Here is a 26,083-nt window from a genome sequence, read left to right as displayed (position 1 = left end):
TACAGCTAAGAACATCATTTATTTACTTATGTCAAGTCTGTGCTCTCTTAGCAATATGATACTTTATGCATCAGGTGACAAATGTATCCCTTTCTAATCCCTAACTATATAATGCTGTATTATGTTTGAGAAAATGAGCCCCGTGAGCTATCTGTGCAGCATTTGAAGGACGCAAACCAGATAGGGACTACATGTGATAGCATCGCTTTCCACCTCCCCAGGTCTTCAAAAAGATCCTAACAAGATATCCTTGCTGACCATTCAAACAAGTATAATGGTCCTGTCAAAATAAATTGATAAACTTGTAATGTAGTAGAGGCAGGGACATAAATAAATCTTTTGTAGAGTGGGTAAAATGAGTTTGCTTACTACAATTTAAATAGAGATGTTATAAAAATAAGGCAAAACAAAACCTGTCAACGTACTGAGGAACAGAGATAGCACTTTTTTACAGTCTTCTGCAATCTCCATCTCACCCTAGACTAAGGTCTGGTGAGCCTTTCTATGTCAGCATGGAGAATACTGGCCATTCAAGTTCCGGAGCTATTTTCAGTTTGTTTCTTTAGAATCAGAGATAGTTAGCCATTCAGTCCAAAGGCTATGGCACTGTCCAAGTGTCAAGGATTGAGCCTGCACTGTCTGTATCACCAGGTAAGGTTTCAGTTAGCTTCACTGCAAAATTTTATGAGTCAATCACTTCAGTATGATGCTGCCAACATTTTAAATATTACAAACATTTGGCTTCCTACAATCTGCTAAAACAAGCAGGTGTAAAATAACAGTGCTCTTAACTTATTGTGATGAATCATAACACGCTTGTTAAATCATGTTTGATGAAGCCAATGGTAATTAACTGTACCATTTCATACAATGATGGAGTGCTTTCCCCCTTTACGGCCCACCCATACATCCACCTGCAGAAGTTTATGCTGTTGGCTGCTTTGATGATGAAAGTCATTTACACATCTGTCGAACTCAAGTACTTGCAAAATGAATTGTTTCACTGTCCTGAAGAGCACATTATATGTGCTCATTGCTGAGGGATAGACAAAGCATGAGACATGCTAGAATCAATATGTATTTAGTGCCAAGAATGTCAATAAACCTACCATTAACTGTCAATGTATCCGTAAAATTAGAATAGGATTGCATTTTGGTGCACAGCTAACATCTTTCTTCTGGACAATGTATCTGTTTATACTTTACTGTGATTGAGATACTGGCACTTTAAAGGCAAGCCAGATAAAAGTGTCATAGGGATATATACTCAAAGTCTAATTAAAACACATAGGGATACTAGTCTCAATCTGATTTCTCTTATAAAGGTAGAAATAAAGGAGAATAGAATACAAAAGAAAAAACCCCTATGATTTTTGAGCTAATTTTTAGTGACATTATATCACAGTAACTTTTTTACATATATGAAAACACTTACTACTGATGTTAACTCATTGTGTTGCACAATGAAATGAAATGCCAGTCTCACAGGGTTGTTCTGGGGATTGAAGTGTAAGGGACTATCTGATTGTGCCTGACTTTGCAGCTACTCACAAAGGTTATATTCCAGCATAGTTTGCTTTTTATCTAAGTTTATGAATCAAGAAAGCCTTTGCTAGAACACTTCCCCTTTTAATTTCTTGAAAAAGACTTTTAATTTTACCCATATATGAAGTCCATAGAAATTATTCATTCATAAATCCTCATAGTTTAGAGTCATCATTTCCATTTGCTGTTTTCTGTATGCCCATCTTTAAAATTTAACATTATTTTGAATCCAAATTTCACATTGTACCATTTTCGTTCAAATCAATCTCTCACATTTTTAGAGAAATTAATCAACCCTTTAACCTTGCCCAGGAAACAAAGATTTGGAGAAAAATTGAAAGTTTTATTTGTTTGTTTTTTGAGACAAGGTCTTGCCATGAATCCCAGTTTAGGAAGGCTTTACACTTTCCTGGCTCAGCCATCTACTTCTGTTTTTGTTTGTTGTTGTAGTTGTTGTTTGTTGGTTTTTTGGTTTTTTGGTTTTTCGAGACAGGGTTTCTCTGTGTAGCTTTGTGCCTTTCCTGGAACTCACAGAGATCCTCCTGCCTCTGCTTCCCAAGTGCTGGAATTAAAGGCGTGCGCCACCACTGCCTGGCCACCATCTACTTCTGAGTATCGAGATTAGAGATGGGCACCACCACCACTAGCTGGAAGTTATTTGTCAAGAATTTTTCTGTTTCAAAATGTATAAATGACAGCATATTTGTGCTGTATTTGTGTTATTTTCTGATGTGTAGCAACCAGTGCTTAACCATTACAGTAGGCTTCCTAACGTGACAGTAAACACATTGTAAACAGCTGGGTATTGTGTAATGGCTTAAGCTATGGAATGAGGTCATTCTTCATTGCTTATTAGATAAGCAACCTTGGGCAAGTTATTTAACTCCCCTAAGCCTCAATGAACTCATCTATATGATGAGAATCCTTAAGCAGTTTTCAGTAGATTGAGCTGAGAATTAATTGAGTTAACCAATGGAAAGTGCCAAGTATATAACAGGCCCAATTTATCTCTTCCACAAGTATTTATTGAGTGCCTGCTTTATGCTCTAAGTATTCTGGGACTGTTCTGATGCCCAGAATGTGCAGGTGATCTTTCCCTTTATTTAGCACAATGTGGGGAAATGACTGAAAAAAATACTGGGATGATATGTGACGGGTGTTGTTTCAAGAGATGAACATGTTACTATAAAAACCACGTGAATCAGATGACACTTGGATCAGTTCTGTCGAGCCTTTCCAAGGAAATTTATTTGGAGTCACAATGAGTAGAAACTAGCCAGGTTTTAGAGACTAAACTTTGCAGGCCTAAGGACAAAAATATTTCATTATTGCTAACTAGCAGGAAGTTTGGAATGCATTAAGTCTGTGGGCTACATATAGCCTGGTGGTGTTTAATTGGGGTCAAGCATTGTTTTTAAAAAATAAAGTCATTGCTGGGCAGTGGTCGTGCAAATCTTTAATCCCAGCACTCAGCAGGCAGAGAGAAACCCTATCTTAGCCCTTCATAGATAGATAGATAGATAGATAGATAGATAGATAGATAGATAGATAGATAAAGCATTTAATTGTGCTATTCTTTATATTTTCCTTATGTCCATTTAACTATGAAAGGGGTATCATTGCTTCCAAAGTCAGATAAATAAGTTGTCCAAGTTTGGACAAATAAAATCAAGGGCCAGAGGGATGGCTCAGCAATTAGGAGCACATACTACTCTTACAGAGGACTTGAGTTTAGTTCACAACACCCAGGTCAGGCACCTTACAAATGTGCCTGTAACCCCAGCTCTAGAGGCATCTGATGCCCCTGGCCTCTACAGCGAACTGTGCTCATGTAGGTACACACACACACACACACACACACACACACACACACACACACACACACAGAAAGAGAGAAAGAGAGAGAGAGAGCTTTAATTCCATAAAAAACACCTGAAAATGATAAAGAAAACTAAGATACCATTCTGAAACATTGCTGTTATTTTTAAAAATTCAAGTCAATGTCAACATTTGGATCAAGTGCTAGGAGTCATTTGGACAAGTTGCCCCTAAGCGGTTCCCTCTGTCCTCAGTCATCACCTCCCTGCATGGTGTCACATATCTCACCTACATTTATATACTCCCTGTCTAGATCTTTATGTTTCTACAGACTTTATCCTCTGGCCAGGAAGGAGCAGTTGGTAGTACTTTAAGTGTCTGCAGCAAGTGTTGTCAATAAGTAACAGTGGTAATGGTGGTGATGGTGTAGGGATAGTTCTGGTGGTAGATAATAATCCTTTGTCCTTGTTGTTAATATTACTAACACTTACCATTTCTTCTAAATAGACGAGGGGTGTCCATTAGCAAATCATAGTTTGTGCCTGCTTTATTCAGTTGTGAGTGAGATCTAGTTTTTTGTGTTCTATGTGTTGGTTGTATGCCCCTGTGGTCAACTACTGCAGTTCTCAGAGAAAAATAAACTGGAATGACTCTCAGGCTGCACAATGTATGTTAAAAGGAAGAGCCTGTGGACATAAACGCCATCTATTCAATGAGCTTTTGTAGTATTTGTGGTATGTTTAATATAGACAGTGATGGGGGATCAGAAGAGAATGCCTTGCCATTGTTTGAAGAAATGGCATTCTTAACAACTGGGGAGTATTTCCAAGGCAGAATTAATTGCTACCATTAAATGAGTGATAAGTTTACACTGGACAGTGGTTTACAGTGTCTCTGTGAATAAATTTTCTGGTAAATATGAGTTAAATATTTTATTTGCATTTAGGTGCATGTTTCATGGATAACAGAGAAACAAAAAAGTATGTTTTTGATGTGTGAGATAAAGAGATGAGTATTTCTGAAGTTTGAAATGTTATCACTAACTTTTATAACCATAAAGCATTCTCCTGCTGTATACATCAGACATTTCTGCAGTGGATAGTATGCATGAGAAGTCTAAAATACATTTTAGGGTTTGACCATGTCAATCCTCCAAGATGATGATAATTGACATTGGATCTTTGCATAGCATTTTTCAAATTTTCCCCAGTACCTTTCTTACACAGCATATGATTCAGATCACTCTCTTTATAAGTGTTTGAGTCCTAGCTGACTAGGGTTGATTTGAAAAGACTTTAGATTAGTTTTGATTAGTTCTATAAAGGCACTATTCAGTGTGTCCATGCTCTGTATGTTTGTGTGTTTTCTTAGGAACAGCAGAGAGGAGAATGGGCCTTTTCCTTGTTTCTCTTGGCTGGCTCTGCTAAAGCAAAGTTAAGTCATGTTGTTAGCAAGACCTTCAAGAAGTTGATCAAAGGCAGTCATCACTCAGGGGGAAGAAGGGAACTTAAATTTTTAAAGTTTTTACTTAAATCATCTGTGAATTAACTCTACTTTAGGCGTGTTTATTTATACTCTTGAAGAAATATTTTCATGAAATTCATTTTTTGACAGTTTTATACATAGATACAATGTACTATGATTGTATCCACCCTCCGATACCCTCATCTTACTCTGCTTTTTTTTCCTCTGGACCCAGACCTAATAGAAGAAATGGTGAGACTCTTGGTTTGGCGATTTTCATATTAAGAATCTCACAAATAAGGTCGTGCTACAGCCACCAGCCAATGGAATGGTTTACGTGTTGTCCTGACTCCCAAAATTAGGAACAGTTCTTTAGGTTTTCTAATACGTGTCTGTAGCCTTGTCCTCGGGCTCACTTGAGCTTCCATTTTGCTGGTGTCAGCTGTCCCTCAAGGCTCGCCACACTCAGGGCTCCCTTTTGTATTTGCTTTGGCAGCAAGCTTGCTAAAAAACGCAAGGATGCCATGGGGAACACACGGCAGGAGATGACGCACATGGTGAACGCCATGGACCGGAGTTACGCCGATCAGAGCACCCTGCACGCAGAGGATCCGCTGTCCCTCACCTTCATGGACCAACATAACTTCAGTCCGAGATGTAAGTTCGTCATTAAAATTTGACTTAATGTTTCATGGGGCTTTACTAAGTGCACTTAATTTCCCACAATAACTTTTGAATAATGAAGGAAAAAGCCAGAGGACAAAAACAGCTAAAAAAGAGTAAAATGGAATTTATATATATATAATGCTTGTTCAGTCTGGTACAGGATTTAGTTTAACTTTGAACACAGGGTTTTACTATGAAATTGTAAGAAATAATCTAAACTTAAGACATTCAGGCAGTGTGTGTCATTGAATTAGGCTCAAAAATGGCGTTTTCTCCATAAAATTGATGTTTGTCAACTTGTGCATTTGTCTTTTCCTTGGTAGAAGATGAATGTTCTTTAGAGATAAGAAGAAACATAGCAATTCTCTCTAGGAATTAGTGGCCTAAGTAGTTGTTCCATTAAGGTAATCTAGTATTAGTCCTGAGTAATTCCAGTACTAAAAAGTTAACCAGAGACGGGGAGGTAAGTTAATGGATAAAGCATTTACCGGACAAACACGAAAACTGGAGTTCACATCCCCAGAACCCACATAAAAGCCAGGCAGGGGCAGCAGCCATCTGTAATCCTAGCATTTGGGAGGCATAGACGGGGTGTGAGGTGGGGGAGTGAGGGGTGGTGAGAGGGGGTGTTCCAGGCAAGCTGTCTAGCTAGAATAGCTGGATTCAGTGAGCTTCAGGTTTACTGAAAGAACCTATCTCAGTGTGTTAATTTGGAGTGAGACTGAAGAAGCCATATAACATCAACTTCTTTGGACCCATGCACATATGGCCTCACACCCAGCAACATGCATACACTCACACATACCATACACACAAGAAAAAAATTACTATGTGAAAGATTGGTCCACTGTTTCTCAGTATTGAGCATAAAATCTAAAGGTCTACTTGTGTTGACTCGCTTGCAAAGAATAATTAAATTGCACCCCCATTCATCTCTTCATTCCCCCATACATGGAGAATTCTTCCAGTATTGCTAATGCTGATCGGTTGAAAGTGCTTTTAAAATGTTTGCATTGATGTCCTCCTTAAGCACAGGGGGATTTGAATAATTGCATAATTTGAATATCCTATAAAAATTATTCCCTTTCAAGGCTTTGTGTTTATTTAAATTAGTTAAATTTACATTAACATGCCTAACTCATTTCTTCAAATATTCAAGTAAAATTGAGATGGACAAATCAAGTTTGTCATTAGCATTTCACATACAAGGCAGCTCTGTAACACTTAACCTGATTTGGTAAACATGGATGTAAGAAGACAAGAAGTAAATAATAGAATTCATATTTCTATGCAAATTATAAACATGGGAAATGGTAAGGCTGCACAATATTTTAGACTCTATGTTTTTATATCATTTTATAAAGGGACTATTTCTTTTGAAACCTTTAGCTTGGTGAAAATTTTCAATATTTGTCAGACTTGAATGTAGGGTGTCATTTTCCTTGTGAATGTTTGCAATGAGTGGAAGTTAGAAGTACTATGTTAGTCATTTTGGAAGTCAGTTTTAATTATGATAGGGCCTTTCTGGGCCGTCTTATTTTTATTTTACTATTAAGATTTAACAACAGAGAAGTACATAGAATTCTAAGATTGTTGAAAGAAAGTTTGTTTACAATATGAGTGTATCATCTCTACCAGCACTTGGTTCGTTCAATGTTTCCTTGGTTATAGCTCTGAATGTATTTCTGTTCCACAGACCTTTTCTGCCTGTTGGCCTTGTCAGTACCTGGCTATAAAGTGACAGTTCTGAAAATGTATCTATAAATACCTACTTATGAACTTAGAGAAAGGATTGACTACTCCCCACAGTTAACAGGGGAGTGGGGGGAAATTAGTTAGAGTGGATGTAAGATCTTTATTTCTCTAAATACCTTACACTTGATACATCTAAAATGCATGGTTCCTTTTCTCCTAATTTTAGCATCTTTATAATGTCAAAGTGAATAATCTGGCTTTTTTAAATGAACAGAGAACTGAATTATAATTACTGATACACCTCTCTTGACATTCTACAATAACCCTGCTAGAAAAAAAGAGTTGTTACCATTGCAAAATACAGAAACCCAAGCAAGTTGGGTCTCTCTATATATATTTTTTAAGAAAAAATCGATTATAAAGATTATTTTAGAAAAAATAAAATTTACACGCTAGCGTTGCTTCACGACGTTTGTTTTCCCACAGTGCCCAATGATCCACTTGTGCCGACTGCTGTGTTAGGTGAGGCCCGAAACCTTCACCACTGGGTTTTATTTGATGTTATTGTTTTGCATGTATCACAACTCCTTGCATGGGTTGTCTCTTGTCTACATAGTAACTATTTGTCTTCTGGGAAGTATCTTGCTGTTTCAGATCCATCACCATGGTCCTAACAGTGATAGCAGCCTTTGTTCAATACATTTATGTGTGGCAGATGTAAATTGCAGGCACACTGTTAAGAGCAACATACCAGCTTTAAGTTGTATTGGACTTGGAGCAGAGAGGCAATTGCCCCTAATGGATGACTAATGTGAAATGAACTCAAACACCTCCCTTCTCAGGGGCCAGGAGTGATTGAGCGACTTGCTGATGCGTAAAGTCAGCCTTAGCAAAGGAATTGTCTGAGCCCTTCTAACTTTAACACAACTAAAGATGCAGTCATAGGTGAACTGGGTAACTGACTCTATTCATTTGCTTTTACTTTTTTTTTTTTTAATAGTTTGCTAATGCAAGGGAGTTGCTAGAATCTTGATGCAGAGGGTTGGCATAGAGACAACATTATGTGATAAATGCTATTGTGTTTCAAGAACTTAGAAGAAACCACTGTGTTTACCTGAGTCACATGAGTGTCGCCTGTGATGATTCTGGCCTTTTCAGTTGTAAAACAGCATTAATTTTTAAACCTATATATTTCAAAACAAAATGAGTTTAATTCCAAATTGCTTCTTATTTCTTGACAAATTATTCAACAATCATTTGGTCAGCATGCATTCTATGTTCACAGGTTCTCTGTCAGTAACACCCTCATGGTTCTTCTCACCCAACAAAATACAGATTTTTAATAAATGTATCTTTAAAATTACCCAACACTATATTTATTATTCATATTTAATACTTATTGTGAATAGGGAAATTTAGCTTATGCATCTCTTTGCTATGGAGTTATTCGATTTAAAAGTAAATTACAAAATATTTTGGAAGTTCACAACTAATCAGTTAAGTAAAATGTACCTCATGCTAAAATACTGAAATTATTATTTCGAATTATAACTTTAGAGCTTATATAAATAATAAATGTTCTGATAGATTCTGTGTCCTGACTGCACTCTCCCTGTGATGTGCACAGCAGCAGTGAGATGGAGGTGTACTAAGGCATTTGTCATAGCAAGTGACATGGTCATGTAGGGAGGAGCCATACAGGGTCATCACAGGGGAAGTATCAAATCATCAAATGCCTCTACATATGTCATCTTCTGTTGAGAACTACTGTAGAGTAGTATCAGTAGCTCACATTAATAAGTAGAGTATCCTTCAATTAAAATAGTAAGCACTCTGAAAAGGAATGGTTTGCCTAAATTTTAAGTCCATCTTAGAAATTTACTAAGGGGATGTAGAATCCGGTCCAAATCTCAAGGTCTAGATAGAATTACAATATGAATTCAGGAAACTACCTTACAGGTTTTCTCCTCTTCTCTCTGAAAATTGTAACAACTGCCGTGCTTTCCCCCACAGAATTGTAAAGAGAAAATGAGATAATCTGTGTGAGGTTTACAAACTGTAAAGACTAAGCAATTCTTAAAATATTCCAAATGAAAAGGGGTGGTTGCATTTCAGGAAAGGCCGAGCTAGCCCAGTAGTCTCATCTGACCTACTTGTATACATTTTCATTGTATAATTTGTTTCATTTTGAAAGTGAGCATGATCAGCTTCAAAATCACTGGCTTTCTTTGAAAGCTGACTCTCATTAATCCCATTAGACATCAGATTAATCTGTTCCATTTTCATTGTTCTTAGAATTGTGATGTTTATGGTTGTTTTTCATTCATGCATTTTTATACCGCAATTTTCTGAAATAATTTCAAATATTGCTTCATGTTTATATCTACCTGATGATTTGAAATTTTTCATATTGATTCATATTGTTGTCTTTTGTGTTTTACTGCTTCATTGGTCTTAAGTCCCTATAACCGGTAAGTATATTACAAAGAACTCTAGAAACCTGTCAATCAAGACACAGTTGATGTTATTGTTCTTCAATGTATAATGAGGATAATGATAAGCACAGTCACCCTTGCTAGTACCCACATTATTAGATAGTTTAATGAGGTAGAAATGTATTGAGATTAATCATTCATATGTGATTATTCTTGAGACCTTACTGCTTTTTGTAATACTGTATTAAAGCCTAATGCCACACAAAGGCAATGCTATTTAATGCTAGGATATACTCGTTTGTAAGATGTGCAATGTGAGTAAAGTCTGTGTTTCTGAGCCTCTAAAAATTGTAAAACTGCTGTTGCAGCAGGTTCAAAATGAGCTCTGTCTAGGGTTGCCCTGGCTACCTTACCCCAGCCAAGGTGCTTACACTCTGCCTTCCCCTCATTGTCTGCTCTATTAAACTCTCCTTTTCAATTGTATATCCTGTGATAGAGCCTAAACCAGTTGCTTCTTAATTTATTCTTACTGGGAGATGTTTACATTCCTTACACCCTTCTACTGATTGTAATATTTTAATGAAGGTAGACCAGTTGACTGCAGGCTCACAGGAAGCAGTGGGAAATTCAACTGAATCATATTTGCTAGCAAATGTTTTTATGTAGAGGGCTGGGCAAAACCCAAATAAAAGGCAGTGATTCTTTTGAGTGGTTAGGTCGTAACAGACTCCAAAGGCTTCTTTTGTTGTTGTTGTTGTTAGTTAGTTAGTTTTATTTTTCTTTTGCTTTAGTGTGTGTTATTTTTAGACATGAATGCCAAAAAAATTCAGTTTAATAAGAGAGGGTAAAGATAAATGCAATCAAGCTAAATTATAGAGGCATACAAATCTGATTGTAGGGTTTTTTTTTTTTTTTCCTTCTCCAGGAAGAAAAAGTGTTTATCATGGGGACAACAATTCATTTTTTGCCATATCCTATTTGTAGAGTTGGTGATAGAGCAGGCAGATGTACCAGCACTTGAAATATGTTTCATTGTTAATTAAATATCATTCTCTACAGTATGCATTATCATTTCAAACCCAAGTTCCCCTAAGAGTGTACTTTCTTTTCTGTTAATGAGTGTGACAGTATTATGCTTTTCAAAGTAACACCCCTTCAACATTTTTTTTGTTGTTTTTTTTTTAAAGTGGTAAGTTTAAATGTGATAAATATAAGCATGTTTCTCATTGTAATGCTTAGTTCTTTGGTCATTAAAATGCTGTTTATTCTTCATAGGCAAGACGTTCTTGGTTCTTTTTTCATCTTTATGGCAGAAAGAGCATTAAAAGTCTCTTTCCATTTTGAACTAAAACTACGGGGATGTGGTCTACACTTAAATGTGGGTGGTGAAGGCTTCTGTTGAATTTTAACTAATTCACTCATTGAAATATTTACCAAATTTCTGGTACATGAGTCTATCTCCAAAAATACCAGATAAATAAATAAATGGTTAAAAAACAGGACGAGAAAAGCGTCATGCAAGGAATCTGGAGGTCTCAGAAACATAAGAAGTAGCCTGATATTGCAGCATGGAGGGCCTGGGAATACAAGGAAGGTGTCCACATTGATCTCCAGTAGCCCCAGTTTCTTGCAAATGGCTGACAGAGGAGTCAAAGTGGACTGGCTATTAAAACAATACAAACAGCAACAAGAATCCAAGGGGGACAATATGGAAAGCCTCCTAGCGGACAGAATGGGTGGGGATGGGATTCTGTGCAAGTGTGCCCAGGTTGTGCCTGGATTGGGGAGCCCAGCTAGTAGAGCAAAGAAGGGGAAAGATGAGCGGCCTTGTGGGCATGGGTTGTCTAAGGGGGTCTCTGAGGGAGGTTGGAATAGGAGTGGGAAAGAGATCATCCAACACAGTCAATGGTGAAAACATTTTTCCAGTTGACAGCTCAGTCCTCTGGCCCCAGCCAAGTCCGCTGTTACTTCAAATGCTAAAAACAGAGGCGACTCCGCTAAGCGTCCTGCCTGCACTTTTTAAAAGTGAATCCAGTGTCTCCCTGACTCTCCCAGCATCTGCTGTCTTGCTGAAAGGCACATATGTCCTGACCTTAACCCTTGAGCCGAAATGGAAGGTGAAGGCTTTGTCTTTATGAGGAGGCTGCCGGAGGCCTCACCCCCACCCCAACCCCCACTCCCTTGGCTGGCTTTTTTCGTTTCCTTCCTTCAGCTGCCAGAAAGATCATGAGGTCTTCAAGTCTTCTTTGCACAGATGTATATTAAACAAGATAACTTTATCTCTTTCTTACTGTTCTGGAATATGAAATCTGCCAGATGAAAACCACAGTGCCACAGCAGAGTCTAGTCGCCTTCTGGATGTTCCTCGCTACCTCTGTGAAGGGACAGAGTCCCCTTACCAGACAGGACAACTGCACCCAGCCATCAGAGTGGCCGACTTACTGCAGCACATTAACCTCATGAAGACATCAGACAGCTATGGATTCAAAGAGGAATATGAGGTGAAAGCTTTAGTACTGTGTTGAATTGTATTTGTAACTGGATACTCAATGCAATGTGGTACTTTTCTTCCCTTTGACATTACAAAAGTACGGTGCTCTACAATCTCTCTGGTCCAGCATTGAGCATGCCATCAAATGTATGTATGGAGAGAGGTGGAATAAAGGAAAAGAGCACTCCCCCAGACTGTATTTGGGGCTACATTCATTGAAAGATTCTTAAGGATGGATTCAGTCATGTTTCAGTGAGTCGTCACAAACACTTTGCTAGATCTTTCTACATTTCCGCCATCAAAAGTTAGGCACAGGATTCTCAGAGTCCCCTTATAGTGTTAGGGATGTGATCACTGGTTGGCTTAAATTCCAAGTGTTTCTGTCTCCTTGCTTACAAATGCTTTAATGATAAAGATGATGTTACGTTAAATAAGCTGCTTGCCGCCATTCCCTTCATTCTGTGGACTGTTGGCTGAGGATGGCAAGGAAGAAAAACTAAGCACCACAGACCAAGTAAACAGCAGCATCTCAACAACAAAATCAGATATGGGAAATTTCTTCTCTGTGGGGCGTTTACCCACCAACCCCACAGCTCCTCAGAGTTTTCTTGAATGTGAGCAGCAGGGAATATTAGATAGAAGGATTTATAGTGTGAAGATAAACAGACAGAAAATAAAGGATAGCCTTGAGAGGGCCTGGAACCTATTCCAACAGGCCCTGACTGTCTCTACCCCAGGGTATTTAAAGAGATGCCAAGAGATGGAGCAAAAGACCTCCTCCCCCAGCACAGCCAAGTGCAAACCATCTCAGACACCTGCACTCAGGCCCGTGGTCCTAATCATCCTCTATGCGGACCTGCTGGGTAAAGCCACCAAGGAGCCTGAAAATGGCCTCCTACACTTCTCCAAGCATATTTCTCTTTCCCATTCAGACCAAAATATCAGGATTTATCCTAGAAAAGAAGTGACTTAAGTCAAACATTCCAATAATCAGCAGAAAGAAAAAGTTCCTTTACCTTTTCAAGTGCTTTGAAATTTCAGCATGGGCACTGAAGCTGATTTATATTCCTGCACACAGCATAGTATATGCACACACACACACACACACTGGAAGATGCCAAGTGCATATTTCATTTCAAAGTGCAACCAAAATACATTTGACTTCCTGGGAAGACTTTTAAGTTTTACATTCTATATGTGGACCACTTGTATACCTTATTTGGGCTGAGAAAAATTATCTTGAAATGCTGAATGTTGGCTTTAGATATGTGCTGAAACGTCCAAAATAAGAGCAAGGAATTAGAATATCCTGCCAGAGCTGGTTCTGTTTGTTCATTTCATGTATGTTCCTGTGTACTCTGTTTCAAAGAGCATTGGCTCTTTGAAGCCCCTACTTCCTGTGTTGAGCAAAGTTTAAGTTTTTCTACAAAAAAAAAAAAAAAGAGAGAGAGCTCTCTACCTGTATTTTAAATTTCTGTGTGATTAAACCACCATTGAACCCATCTGTCTGTAGGTGCTTGGAGAGCAGGGATCTTTATAAGTCTGTCCCCTGAAGGAAAGACCCAGTCTTCATGACCTTCAAAGAGAAAAAAAGAGGACCGATCGTACATGAGTAAAGAATTATGGAAGCAAAGTGATTTTTGTTTCTTGTTATAAGTGCTGATGAGCACACATTTGAAAGGATAGCCATCATTAAAAGTAGTTTTGCAAGTTTGGGTGTATTGTTATTTAGAATGTTGGGAAAAAGAATGATGCTTCTTCTACTGGTAACTCACAAAATTGTAGCTATCTTAAAATTGAAAGATTTTCAAGATTCTATGTTTCTCTAAAGTTATTGCCAGTCTTTCACATAAGTTCCACCAACCTAACATGAACAAATTTGCATCCCACAAACCAGGCTTGAGGACAGAGAAGGAAATGTACTTACTACTGTAGGCAGCCCAGCCCACCACCACCACAAATGTGGCTTTTACTGTTTTTAATTTTAGAGAAGATAAACCTGTTGTGAAAAACAGAATTAAATTAAGTCTGCTTGTTAACTTTTTTTTTCCCAGAGCTTCTTTGAAGGTCAATCAGCATCTTGGGATGTAGCTAAAAAAGATCAAAACAGAGCAAAAAACCGATATGGAAACATTATTGCATGTAAGTTCCCTCAGAAATCTTGATGTGTGTAAACATTACATGTATGGAGATGTACAGTGAGTTGCAACTTTTATGGTTTTGAATTTAGAGAATCCTAGAGGGAGGGGCATACTTGTCTGTTAAGTGAGCTAAAGAATATTAAAAACAATGTTAGCTGACTGAAATCGCCATCATCCTTACTCTCCACCCTGTGAGAAACTTTAAGGTTGTTGTTGTTTTTTTTTATATAAATCCATGGGGGTTTGTTACCAAATGTCTAAGAATAGTGGGATAGTGCCAAACTTTTTTTTCACTTATGAATTGGTGGATTAGAGACAAGGTTGCTGGGGTGTTTGTTCCACATGCCCTTACACCTTACCTGAAGGCAATGGCTGAAGTACAGTTAATGCAAGTCTTTAGTCACTCAGAATTTCCATTCAGATAATGTCTTCATGAGGAGTACATGCAAAAAGCCAAGTCATCATCACCAGGGGCAACCTTGGGATTACTGAGGAGAGCAGATGGTCTGACTTGTAATTACCTGCCGATTTCCTTCAGCCAGTCTACACTGAGTTGAAATCATTTTAAACTATCTAAAATACATTAAAATCTAACCTGTCTCTCAAGGGAGGAAGGAAGAACAGGTTCAAAATTAACAGTTCTGTGGCTCAGTCTTCTGTAAAATCAAGAAGAAAGTGAACTCCCCCAGCTAAAAACAAAATCAGAAGCCACACAAGTTCCATAGTCAAGTCTGAGGCTCAAATGAAGACCCCTTCAGACCCCTTCTCCCGATAAACTTCCTAATCTGAAAGGCAAGCCATTGAATCTGTGTTCATAGTTGTAACTGGAATATAGTTGTGCCAGTTCTCACAAATGAGTGATTTGATGATAATGCAGAGTATTGTGAGTGTGAATATATAAAGACCAAATTCATCCTTAATCCTTTACCCCTGACATTGTCTCAAAATAGAGGGACTGGAATAGCTTGCATTTGATTATTTGAACCTTTCAGATGATCACTCCAGAGTCATTCTACAACCCATGGAGGATGATCCTTCTTCAGATTACATTAACGCCAACTACATCGATGTAAGTGTCCTTCCAGGGCGTTTCCATCGTCCGCCCACTATAATATCAGCTCCCACCTATGAACTCGATGCTTGTTATTGCCTATGACTTGATTGCTAGCTTTAAAGTAAAGAACAAACTGTACACTTTTCCTTGTTCTACATCCTAGTACTTACTGACGCTGTTGTGCTTTCTTTCACACCTGACTTTGGTTTGGGCTGTAGATTTGGCTGTACAGGGATGTAAGTACCACTATATGTACATAACAGCACCCTATGATAAATATTTAATATAAATACCCTTAATCACAGTGACTACTAATGCTTAGTCTAGTTGTTTCTGCATGCGTCTCCTAATTAGTCTCATACAGTATATTTGTGTTTCTTTTTATTTTTTGTAATTATTTTACGTGTGTAAAGAACTATTTGATCTCCTTCCCTTTTCTTGTGTAGCAAAACAGGGCTATTTTTGGCTTCAACAGTTTATTATGCATTTGAATTTTCTTTGTTGATGATTTCTGTCTCTGGCTTTTATTCTTACCCTCCCCAAGCATATGTGAGAAGCTGGATAGTATAATGTGTATTAGTGGTTTTTTGAAATTTCATTTTTTAATATTGATTTTGATATTAAAAGATAAGAATGGGGTCAGGGATGTGACTCAGTAGGTAAAAATGCTTGTTGAGCATGCAGTCAATCCCAAATACTGCATAAGCCAGGTGTGGTGGCTCATGCCTGGAATCCCAGCCCTTGGGAGGTGGAGGCAGGGGGATCAGGAGTAAGCAGGCATCCTGAAGTACATAGCAAATTGAAGGCCAGCTTGGGCTAAATAAGACCCTATCTCAAAAACATAAAGAAATATAGTAGTAGGAAGACTATTTTGTGGTGTGTGATATTGGTTTGTAAAGTAATAAAATTCTTAGGGCAAAAATGATTTCCATATTCTATTTGAAATATATATATTCAATATATATATATTGAATCATACCACTAAAGTCTGTTTTCATTAAATATTGCACTGTTAAATTTTGATTATATGTTTGAACAAGGGAATTATTTAAGGGAAAGTAATTATCAAACAAAATAAAAAATATGGCCAAGGAGCACCAAATTGCCTTGTATGTAAGGTCTGGCTCTTTGGCTCTATTACCTGGTTTAAAATTACACTAGAGGGTCTAGAGAGATGGACACATTGGCACTTAGGAACACTTGTTGTTATTGCAGATAACACAACTATGGTTCCCAGCAACCACAAGGAGTTCACAACCGTCCATGACTCCAGGTCTAGGGTATCTTATGCCCTCTTTGGGATTCCTTGAAAACCAAGCACTCATGTGGTACATATGCATTCATTCAGGCAAACACTCACATAAATAAAATAACAAACATGAATAATAAATCACCTTGGAGATCTTGGGAAGGCTATTTGCCTCTCTGTGGTTCAGTTTTCTCATCTGCACACTGAGATCCAGATAGTTTTAGGCCCATCAATTTGTTTGAAAATGTAATGGAGCAATGCATGGAGAACATCTAGTACAGTGACAAACATGTATCTAGCACTTGCCAGATTTCAGCTATTAATAATTAAGAACTCAAGCTCTGAAGGAATTGAATCACAGCATGCATATTTTTAAGTCAAAGTGTAATAGAGTATTGCAGCATATACCATCAGTGTTCATATAGAGATGCCGTATAAACCCCCACCTCTTCTAAATACTGCAAATAGGATATTTGTCACACTTGTGAACTTCATCTTTTACAGTTATTTTGATATTTATAACTAATTAATTTAATGTATTAAGAATAGTATATAAGTTTATTGGTTAATTTTTCATCATAATTTTATTTTCATAAAGTTTTTAAGTGTTGTCAGACACGTCACAGGAAACTAAAAAAGACATCAGAATTTCTCTTACAACTTTGTAACTGTTCTTAGCTATTTAGTTTAACCTGGGTTTTCTGCCATAACAGATATACACTGGAGCCTTAATATAATATTATTATATGGACTTTTTTCTAAATAAGATTTGTTTTACAACTCTGTTAAGATCCCAGAATATTTTAGCTAAATACAATACAATCTTATAATTTCCTTTCCTTATTTGTATATTATACACAAAATACATCTGCAGTTGGTGGATCTCATTTAAAACCGAGCATGAAACTTTGAAACCCATTTCCATAAAACATTATGCTGTATTGGCTTACTAAGAAATCAAAATCTGCTGGGTGTGATGATGCAAACCTTTAATCCCAGCACCTAGTAGTCTGAGACAGGTGGATTTTTGTGAGTTTGAGGCTAGCCTGCTATATAACTAGTTCCGGGCCAGCCAGGATTAGTGAGAACCTGTCTCAAAAAGAAATCACAAATAACACACAAAATAGTGCCTATGGATTCCTGAACATGTTACAGAAGAGAGATAGTACCAAAAAGAATAAGAAGTAATTTCAGCAGGACTTTGATTTGAGCGCACATGCATTGTCCAGCTCTAACATTGGAATGTTCTGATTCTTTTCTTTCTTTTTTCTTTTTTTCTTTTCTTTTTTTTTTTCTGGTTCTAATATGTCCTTGTCCATTTGTAATGCAGTGTGTTGTACTTTTGGATGCTACAATAAGAATTGATGTTTTTTGAACAGAATCTTCTCAGGAATGAGTGATTTAAATTTTATATGAAGGCATAAACATTTTAGTGAAACTGAACTCCATCTCTGAGGTTATTCTGCAACAAACAAAATTCAATTATATGATTTAAATTCTAATCAGAGCCTTTAATATAATTAAGCCTTGTCTTCTGTTCCCTTTTACATAATGTAGGTTTGAGAAGTGGACTCTTTGTTCACTACTCAGTCTGGTCTTTTATTACAATCTGATCTTGAGAAGTGGTTATCTTCCCCTTTTTATGCCTTCATTTATTTATTTTGGATACCTATGTAAAATGATAACCAATTTGCTTCCCTACTTTAGGGCTACCAGAGACCAAGCCACTACATTGCAACTCAAGGTAAAACTTTGCCTTTTGATACTATATTTATACTTATTTATATTAAATATTATGTGTATATTTATTATTATCCAGCAGGAATTTTTATTTTGTAATTTTATCCTTAAAAAAAATCACTTGACTCTTCCTAATTTGTTTAGTGTAAATACTTGTCCAGAACTTAGGAAAACTTAATCTTGATTCTTTTTTGCATTATAATCCTGATTGTTTCTGGGATTCCAACTTTGATGATCAAATATCCCAGTGCACTGGTCAATAGTGTTGGAAAGAGGAACTACTTATTTTTGTTGAACATGAAGTTAGCACTCTCCCTGCCTCAGGTGACTGACATCTTGCAGCCAACTTTGTCAGCCTGCAAAGCAATAAGACACAAGACCAATAGTTATGATGAGATATACTGTCATCTGGCAATTTTTGACAAATCAAGACTGAAACAAAACGTAGACCTAAGGGAATGTAGTAAAGTCTGTTCCTTATGGAAAATCAAAACAAACTAGGTTGATTGGATCATGGTGCACCAGGAAATGAAAGTATCTAAACAAGCAAAGAAATTTGTAATCTCCTCAAAATGTCCCCTAGCTATCCAGGGAGGAGCATGCATGACAAAAAAACGTGTTCTCTTTTACCTGGTTTTTATTGTATTTTTCTTTGCTTTGCTATTCTCTTCCTTCTGTGCTGTGGACAGAACGCAGGGCCTTGTGCCTGGTAGGCAAATGCTACCAGGGAGTTAAATCTGTCTCCTGACATTTGCTCTTTTAGCAGAGGTCAGTTTGTCTGGATTTTCCTTTTTGTTTTAGTAATTGAGTTTAATTGAATATTATTTATAGTTAGAAATATGCACTTTGTGTGGAACTATATGCCAGTTTTGTGGTTCTGAGTGACTGATAGCCAAGCACATGCCTTTGCAGTTATATAATCATGTAGAACAATAGTAATAATAATAATAATAATAATAATAATAATAATAAATAATAGGATGTAAGGATATGTCATTTACTTTTACTCATGCAATATTCATAAATGATGGACATATATTTAATTGGCAATGTCTCCTGCTCCTCTGACAAGTCTCCAGAGAATTCTTTTTCCACATATATGTACAGGTACACAGGAGTGACATAATGACAATGATAAACACCTTAGAAAGTAGTGGTGCCTTCCTATGGATTGCTAAGTAGAGAAGACAAATTGAAGAAAAAAATACCTATTCATGCCTATGATGTTTTGTGCAGTGTATATTCCAATATGAACTGAATTTAAGTGGGTCTAGTGGTAATCTGAACTAGACTTTTATCTTTTTAAGCTTGTCTCATGTACACTACTTTTTATGTTATCTAAACTTCTTATTAACTATAAAATGTTTCTAATAATATGAAAAATAATTTCTTTATAGGCCCAGTTCATGAGACCGTGTATGATTTCTGGAGAATGGTGTGGCAAGAGCAGTCTGCCTGTATTGTGATGGTAACTAATTTAGTGGAGGTTGGCCGGGTAAGACAAAACTATATTTATTTATTTATTTATTTTACATATATGAGTATTGTTGAAAAGCAATAATCAACTCACTTAGAGAATATCATCCAGTGGTTTAAGAATATTATGTACAGCAGTCCACACCAATCTGAAGAACAGACTGGTGACTACTCCAGTTGCCATCAGAGAGCCTTCTTCCAGTAAGTGATGCAAACAGGTGCAGAGACCCACACACAGCCAAGCATTGGGCCGACCTGGGGAAATCCTGCTGAAGAGAGGGAGGAAGGATTGTAGGAGCCAGATGGATCAAGGACATCACAAGAAAACCCACAGAAACAACTAACCTGGGCTCATAGGAACTCACAGAGTCTTGATCACAGTCAGGGATCCTGCATAGGACTGACCTAAGCCCTCTATGTATTTGTGACAGTCATGTAGTTTGGTCTACTTGTGGGACCCCCAGCAGTGGGATCACTGTCCCTAATGCTTTGGCTGGCTTTTGGGAACCTATTCCCCATACTGGATTTTGCCTTGCCCAGCCACAATACAAGGGGAGGGGCTTAGTCCTACCTCAACTTGACATGTACCATGCCTTGTTGACACCCATGGGAGACCTACCCCTTTCTTAACAGAAACAGAAGGGGAGTGGATCGAAGGGAAATGGGAGGAGGGGATGGGAGGAAAGAAGGGAGGGAAAACTGAGGTCAGGATGTAAAAACAAATGGGCAAATTCAAATATTAAAAAAGAATATTTCATATGCAGAACATTTTAATTGAATTCTAAGTGAACTTTCAATGAATGCGAAATATTTGATTTCTCACTGAGTAACAAAATAATCTTTAATATTTTAAATAATTTTTGGGAGCTTTATTCATGACCATTCCCCTGCCTCCTTCAACTCCTTCCTTACATCCTGCCCCCAAATTCACAATCTCTTCTTTATTTATTACTGTTACATGGTTGTACAACCTACAGTATCCATGCAACATTGCTCATATATGTATATGTTCAAGGAGGACAACTTGGGATTGAACCACTTATAAAGGAATGCCTGGAGGAAATGTTAGAAGCTTGAATTTTGTGCTGAGATATAACTTAGCTATTAGACATAAAAGTCTTTGGAAGTGCACGGTCTGTTTATTGTGTGACATTCTCTCAGCTGTGTTTGAACTGTGGACTAAATTCATCATCGGAATCAAGTCATCTTGGCTACTGTGTATATTTTCAGATAAATCTGTACCTATGCATTCTTTTCATCATTAGGTTAAATGCTATAAATATTGGCCTGATGACACTGAGGTGTATGGTGACTTCAAAGTGACCTGTGTAGAAATGGAGCCCCTTGCTGAATACGTAGTTAGGACATTCACCTTGGAAAGGGTAAGCACTAAAAACTTCTATTGAAAATATGAATATTGCAACTTTTTCAAAACCACTATTGGGTTTTGTTTTAATTACTAAGAAATCCATCCATTAATCTACAAATTCATTTGTGTTTTTTGTTGTTGTTGTTGTTTTGTTTTTGGAGGGGGTGTTGATTTTGGGGTTTTTTGTTTTCTGTTTGTTCGTTTGTTTGTTTTTTAATCTTTTTCATAAGATGGTCTCACTACATAGCTCTGCCTATCCTGGAACTCACTATATAGACCAGGCTAGCCCCAAACTCACAGAGATTTGCCTGCCTTTGCCACCCAAGTGCTAAGAGTAAAAGCATGTGCCACCCAACCCAGCAATCTACAAATTCTTATTTGAGAGCCAAGCCTTGCGACACATATTAAAATCCTTACTCTGGTGTCCTCACCTGAGGGGAGGCAGGTATAACTGTAAAGGGAGACTGCTGTACAGCTGCAGAGCACTGTGATAGAATAGCCTTTGGGAATTGAAAAAGGAAGTATTACTGAGGTAGAAGAGGAAACGTTTGACAAAATTAGAAGTGTTATGGGGAAAAACAAATGTAAAATGGTATGCAGACCTGATGGAAGGGAGTGTATGAGATTATATCGGGGAAGGTGTTCCTACAAGAGCTGACTCACATCATAGCTCCTAAGCCTTAAGTTTTCATGTTCTGAGAAGGGACTCATGGATCAGATGTCAGAGATAGGTAAGTCAAGGGAAAGGAAATATGCAGGACAAAAAGAATCACAGAGACAGACACTGGGGCCAGGTTGGCCATCCCAGTGATGTTAGTTTGTGAGTCAGGTGGCCATTGGAGGGCTTTAAAGCTGAGAATACCTCATCAATGTTTTGTTTTGTTTTAATTAATTAAATTTTTTCTTGATAGTTTCATGTATAAAATACATTCTAATTATTCTCAACTCCCACCTCTGTCAACCCTATCTCCTTTTCCTAAACTCATAATGTGTATTTGTGTTGTGACCCACTGAGTTTAAGGCAAAGAACTAAGGAAGCAAAAGGGAACAAACTCTTAAAAGATGGGCCTACGCACAGAACCACAGACGCTGCAAAAGTGCTTAATGGATAATAGAACACACAAACATGTAAACAATGGTGCACACAAATCTATGAATATCAGTAACATCAACCTATAGTGTTAATGCAAATGAAAACATTAGACTCTGAAGACAGGCAGCTACTAAAACGCCTATGAAGAATGGTCAATGAATATGGATAAACCATTTTGTACTTTCAAATGAGCAAGTGTTTTTAAAAAGAATAATAATCCTCATTGATTGTGTGTGATCACTTATACTGCATTTGCTAAAGATCAGAGTTTGAGTACTTTAAGTCTCTAAAAATCAGTGTAGTAGTTGTTCCATAGAATTTTTTAAACATTTTAGGCATTTGATGCATTTACCTATCATAAGTCTATCCTTAGAAATTTATTTATATGTAATAACTTCATCTGTATTATTGTAAAATTCTAGATAACTGTAAACATGAAGTAGTAGAGAAATAATCAAGTCTTCAAACACACAAAGTATTATAAAATTAGAAACCAGAAAAATACCTATAGCATAAAGGCAAATTATAGATTAAAGAGGAACACCAACCAGGAAAAATACATTTAAAGCCTGGTTGCTTGAAAGAATCAATAAAGCACCTAAATCTCTAATTCTAAATGAGGCACAGTGAAAATTTTCAAACACTGTATAAAGTAGATCAGATTATAAAACATGGGGAGTAGGTTACTTATAAGTACATTTACTATTAGAAAAGTTACTTTAAAAATCATGCATAAACTTGGTCATGCAGACATGGATTTTGGTCCAGACCCACCAATTGTCCAGCAAATTTTGTTTCTCAGAAACTGGCTGGAAGATAAGGGTGAACAGATGGTACAAGAAAAGAAAAAGAATAATTGTTAAATTTACCACTGAAATGCAACTATGGGTTTGTAGTTGAGATTTTTTTCTTTCATCCTTTTAAATAATTAATGTGCTTGTCAGTCCTTTTCCAGTCAGAGAAGACCATTAAAAATCAACAAAATAGGGGATGGAGAGATGGCTCAGTGGTTAAGAGCACTGCTTGCTCTTCCAGAGGTCCTGAGTTCAATTCCCGGCACCCACATGGTGGCTCACAACCACTGTAATGAGATCTGGTATCCTTTTCTGGCCTGCAGGGCACCAGATATGCCTGTATACATAATAAATCTTCAAAAAATCAACAAAATATATTTGATTAATTAATATCAGTTGTCATAAAATAAGATGGGAATGGTCAGACAGCTGTGTCCTAGACTGTGGAATGTGTGAGGTCACTGTCATCACACAGATTTAACCCAGTTTGAAACAGAATGCCACTAGAGTCTTGGAACTTTTGTCTTTCTGTTATGTATAATTTAAAGCAGGTTTTGGAAGCAGAGCACATGCTTGGTCATTAGTCAGAAACTCCATTTATTTATTTGTTTGTTTGTTTATTGTACAGTGCTTGGGATTGAACCCATGCCTTGTGCGTGCTAAGCGAGTACTCTTCCACTGAGCTACATCCCAGCTACAAAGGAAATTTTAAATAAAAGCTTCCCGATGGGATGTTTACTGTCAGATAGGGAAAATTAGTCTTTACAAGGCAGTCTTTTGCCATGTCACAGGAGAAGAGAGTGCACGCAGCCCGTGCAACCACTCTGTCAAGGTAGTTTAATATAGAAGGTGGGAAAAGGAGCATAAAAAGAAGGTGATTTTCCCGTTTTTGTGATTTCAGGATGACTTTTGTCATGGGACTGTTGAGGTTTTTTGTTTTTGTTTTGTAGATTCCTTCTTCGTGTGGCATCGTGTGCTAGGAATTAATGTTGAAAAGAATTATAAGGCACAAATCCATAGCTCCCGAGGTTTTGATCACACTGGTTTCTGTAAGACAGACTATGAAGATAAACTGGCATTCTCAAATTGATTTATTTAGTTCATAAATTTTTGCTATTTCTGATTGAACAAGTAAGATTAATATCTTCACTGGTAGCTCACAGTAAAGTTAGATTGATATAGATTTTTTTGTGTAGGAATCCAGATCCTTAAAAATAAATTTTTCAGTATCATATTTACAGTTTCGATGCTTCCTCCAACCTCAGGTTTCTCTTATGAAACACGAGAGGGTTTTGTAGCAACCTTTATGAGGTTTTCTTCGATTAACCTAAAAGGAGAGAAAAATAACAGAGAATGCTTCACTTCTTTTATTGTGTTGTTACTATAGATAATACTTGGTGAGCCAAATTATTTCACAGAGCTGAGAAAAATCATTTACCCAGAGAAAGGTTTAGCTGCCTGTGTATTTTCACAAACCAATCTAGTGTGGCACTGTCCTGGAAAATCCCAACGTACTATGCTTCAAAACCATTTTCAACATGGATAAGCAAGGTATTGAAATCGCCACTTGAGAACTCGGTGCGCTAGGTCAGGAGGGCTTTTCCATTTCTCCCTTGTCCCCCCAATAATTTCATGTGGTGTCACTCCCAGTAAGAGGCAAGCTGTCAAGGCAAATAAAAATTAACCTAGAAAAAGTGAACAAAACGAAGTGTCTTTGCAGGCAGTTCTCTGGCGATAAAGATTCAGTTCCCAAGCCATGCCATGTTAGACCATGTTAGACCAGTATCCTTAAAAAAAAAAGGAAGGAAGGGAAGAAGAAAAAAAAAAACTTTACTAAATATTGTTTTCATGGTCACTCAAATTTAGTGCCCATAAATGTATTTAATGAGTCTCTATGGACGCTTCCTAAAGTACTCTTTTCTACTATTTTCTCTCTTGGCACAGAGGGGCTATAACGAAATCCGCGAAGTGAAACAGTTCCACTTCACTGGCTGGCCTGACCATGGTGTTCCGTACCACGCCACAGGGCTTCTCTCCTTTATCAGGAGAGTCAAGCTGTCGAACCCTCCTAGTGCTGGACCCATTGTCGTACACTGCAGGTGAGTGACGCTCCCTGCTTCCAATGAGCATCCAGACTGGACTTGTCAGTATGACAGCTAAATGTCGCTTACGAGGCTCCTGTTTGCCTGGACTACACATACTGTGAAGCAGAAATAAAAATTGGCCTTGTGTAGGACACAAGCTAGGAGCTTGCAGAGTGCACACGGTCATCCTGGTGTATAGTGTTACTCTCAAGTACAAGTGTGTAAAGCGCCTCTTAGTGGCAACATCTGTGTTGGCCGGTTTTTTCATGTTTGAAAATCCCATAATGTGTAGAATGGTAAGTTAAAAATAGAGATATTTTTTTCTCAGTCCACTTAATTCCCACTAGAATCCTAGCTTTTAAAGCTGAATTTGAGATTACTAAATGGCCTAAATTGCAAGAATTGGGGCTATAAAACAGGTGTGTAACTTTTTCTTTTTCAAAACACTATGCATCAGAGGACCTTAAAAATCGCATTGCTGAGATTCAGAGGATATATGGCAAAAACGTGAATATTGAATCCAGATTTCTTCTGATTAAAAACTTCTTTGAGGGGGAAAAGAAAGCAATTTGAGACACTAAAAGCAAACTGCATGGCTCATTTTGAAATTGGGTCAGAAAAATAAGTAGAGATTCTAAAGAGCTGTTCTGAAGGCTGAACACTATTCTCAAATAATATTCCTTCCAAACGACTTCATACATTGAACTTCAGCATCTTTTTTTTTTCTTTCTGTAAAATCCAACCAATTCAGAATTTCAATGACCTTGAAAAAGAAAAAAAAACTAAGGTAAGGAACACATCTCATAAGGATTAGACATGGGACATATCCTGAAGGGAAAAAAAAAACTGTCCTTTCAATCCTCCAGAAATCTGATGTACTCTCTTCAATTACTTTCCTGTCACAGATACTGGAAACAGTGATTGAGAAGGTTTGGGGGAAATAGTGATCCCTGACGTATCTTTGGCTAA

At 37.4% G+C, this 26,083-nt stretch overlaps 1 protein-coding gene across 13 annotated transcripts in view; it reads left to right on the top strand.

The window, feature by feature from the left end:
• Window positions 1-26,083, top strand: part of Ptprk (protein tyrosine phosphatase receptor type K) — a 537,197-nt gene that overhangs the window by 498,793 nt on the left and 12,321 nt on the right. For 5 of the 13 annotated variants that reach the window (XM_036168740.1, XM_036168739.1, XM_036168742.1 and 2 more), the window contains 11 exons: window positions 5,324-5,484; window positions 7,675-7,710; window positions 9,648-9,659; window positions 11,940-12,124; window positions 14,169-14,256; window positions 15,248-15,324; window positions 15,528-15,545; window positions 18,266-18,302; window positions 19,696-19,793; window positions 21,040-21,156; window positions 24,975-25,129. In XM_036168740.1, coding sequence (XP_036024633.1) covers window positions 5,324-5,484; window positions 7,675-7,710; window positions 9,648-9,659; window positions 11,940-12,124; window positions 14,169-14,256; window positions 15,248-15,324; window positions 15,528-15,545; window positions 18,266-18,302; window positions 19,696-19,793; window positions 21,040-21,156; window positions 24,975-25,129 — 984 coding nt within the window. The other 8 variants (XM_036168741.1, XM_036168752.1, XM_036168743.1 and 5 more) reach the window with 4 other exon arrangements.

The sequence above is a fragment of the Onychomys torridus genome, chromosome 19 (assembly GCF_903995425.1).
Source record: "Onychomys torridus chromosome 19, mOncTor1.1, whole genome shotgun sequence".
Lineage (NCBI taxonomy): Eukaryota > Metazoa > Chordata > Mammalia > Rodentia > Cricetidae > Onychomys > Onychomys torridus.
The sequence above is the reverse complement of the archived record's forward strand: the minus strand, read 5'-3'. Positions and strand labels throughout refer to the sequence as shown.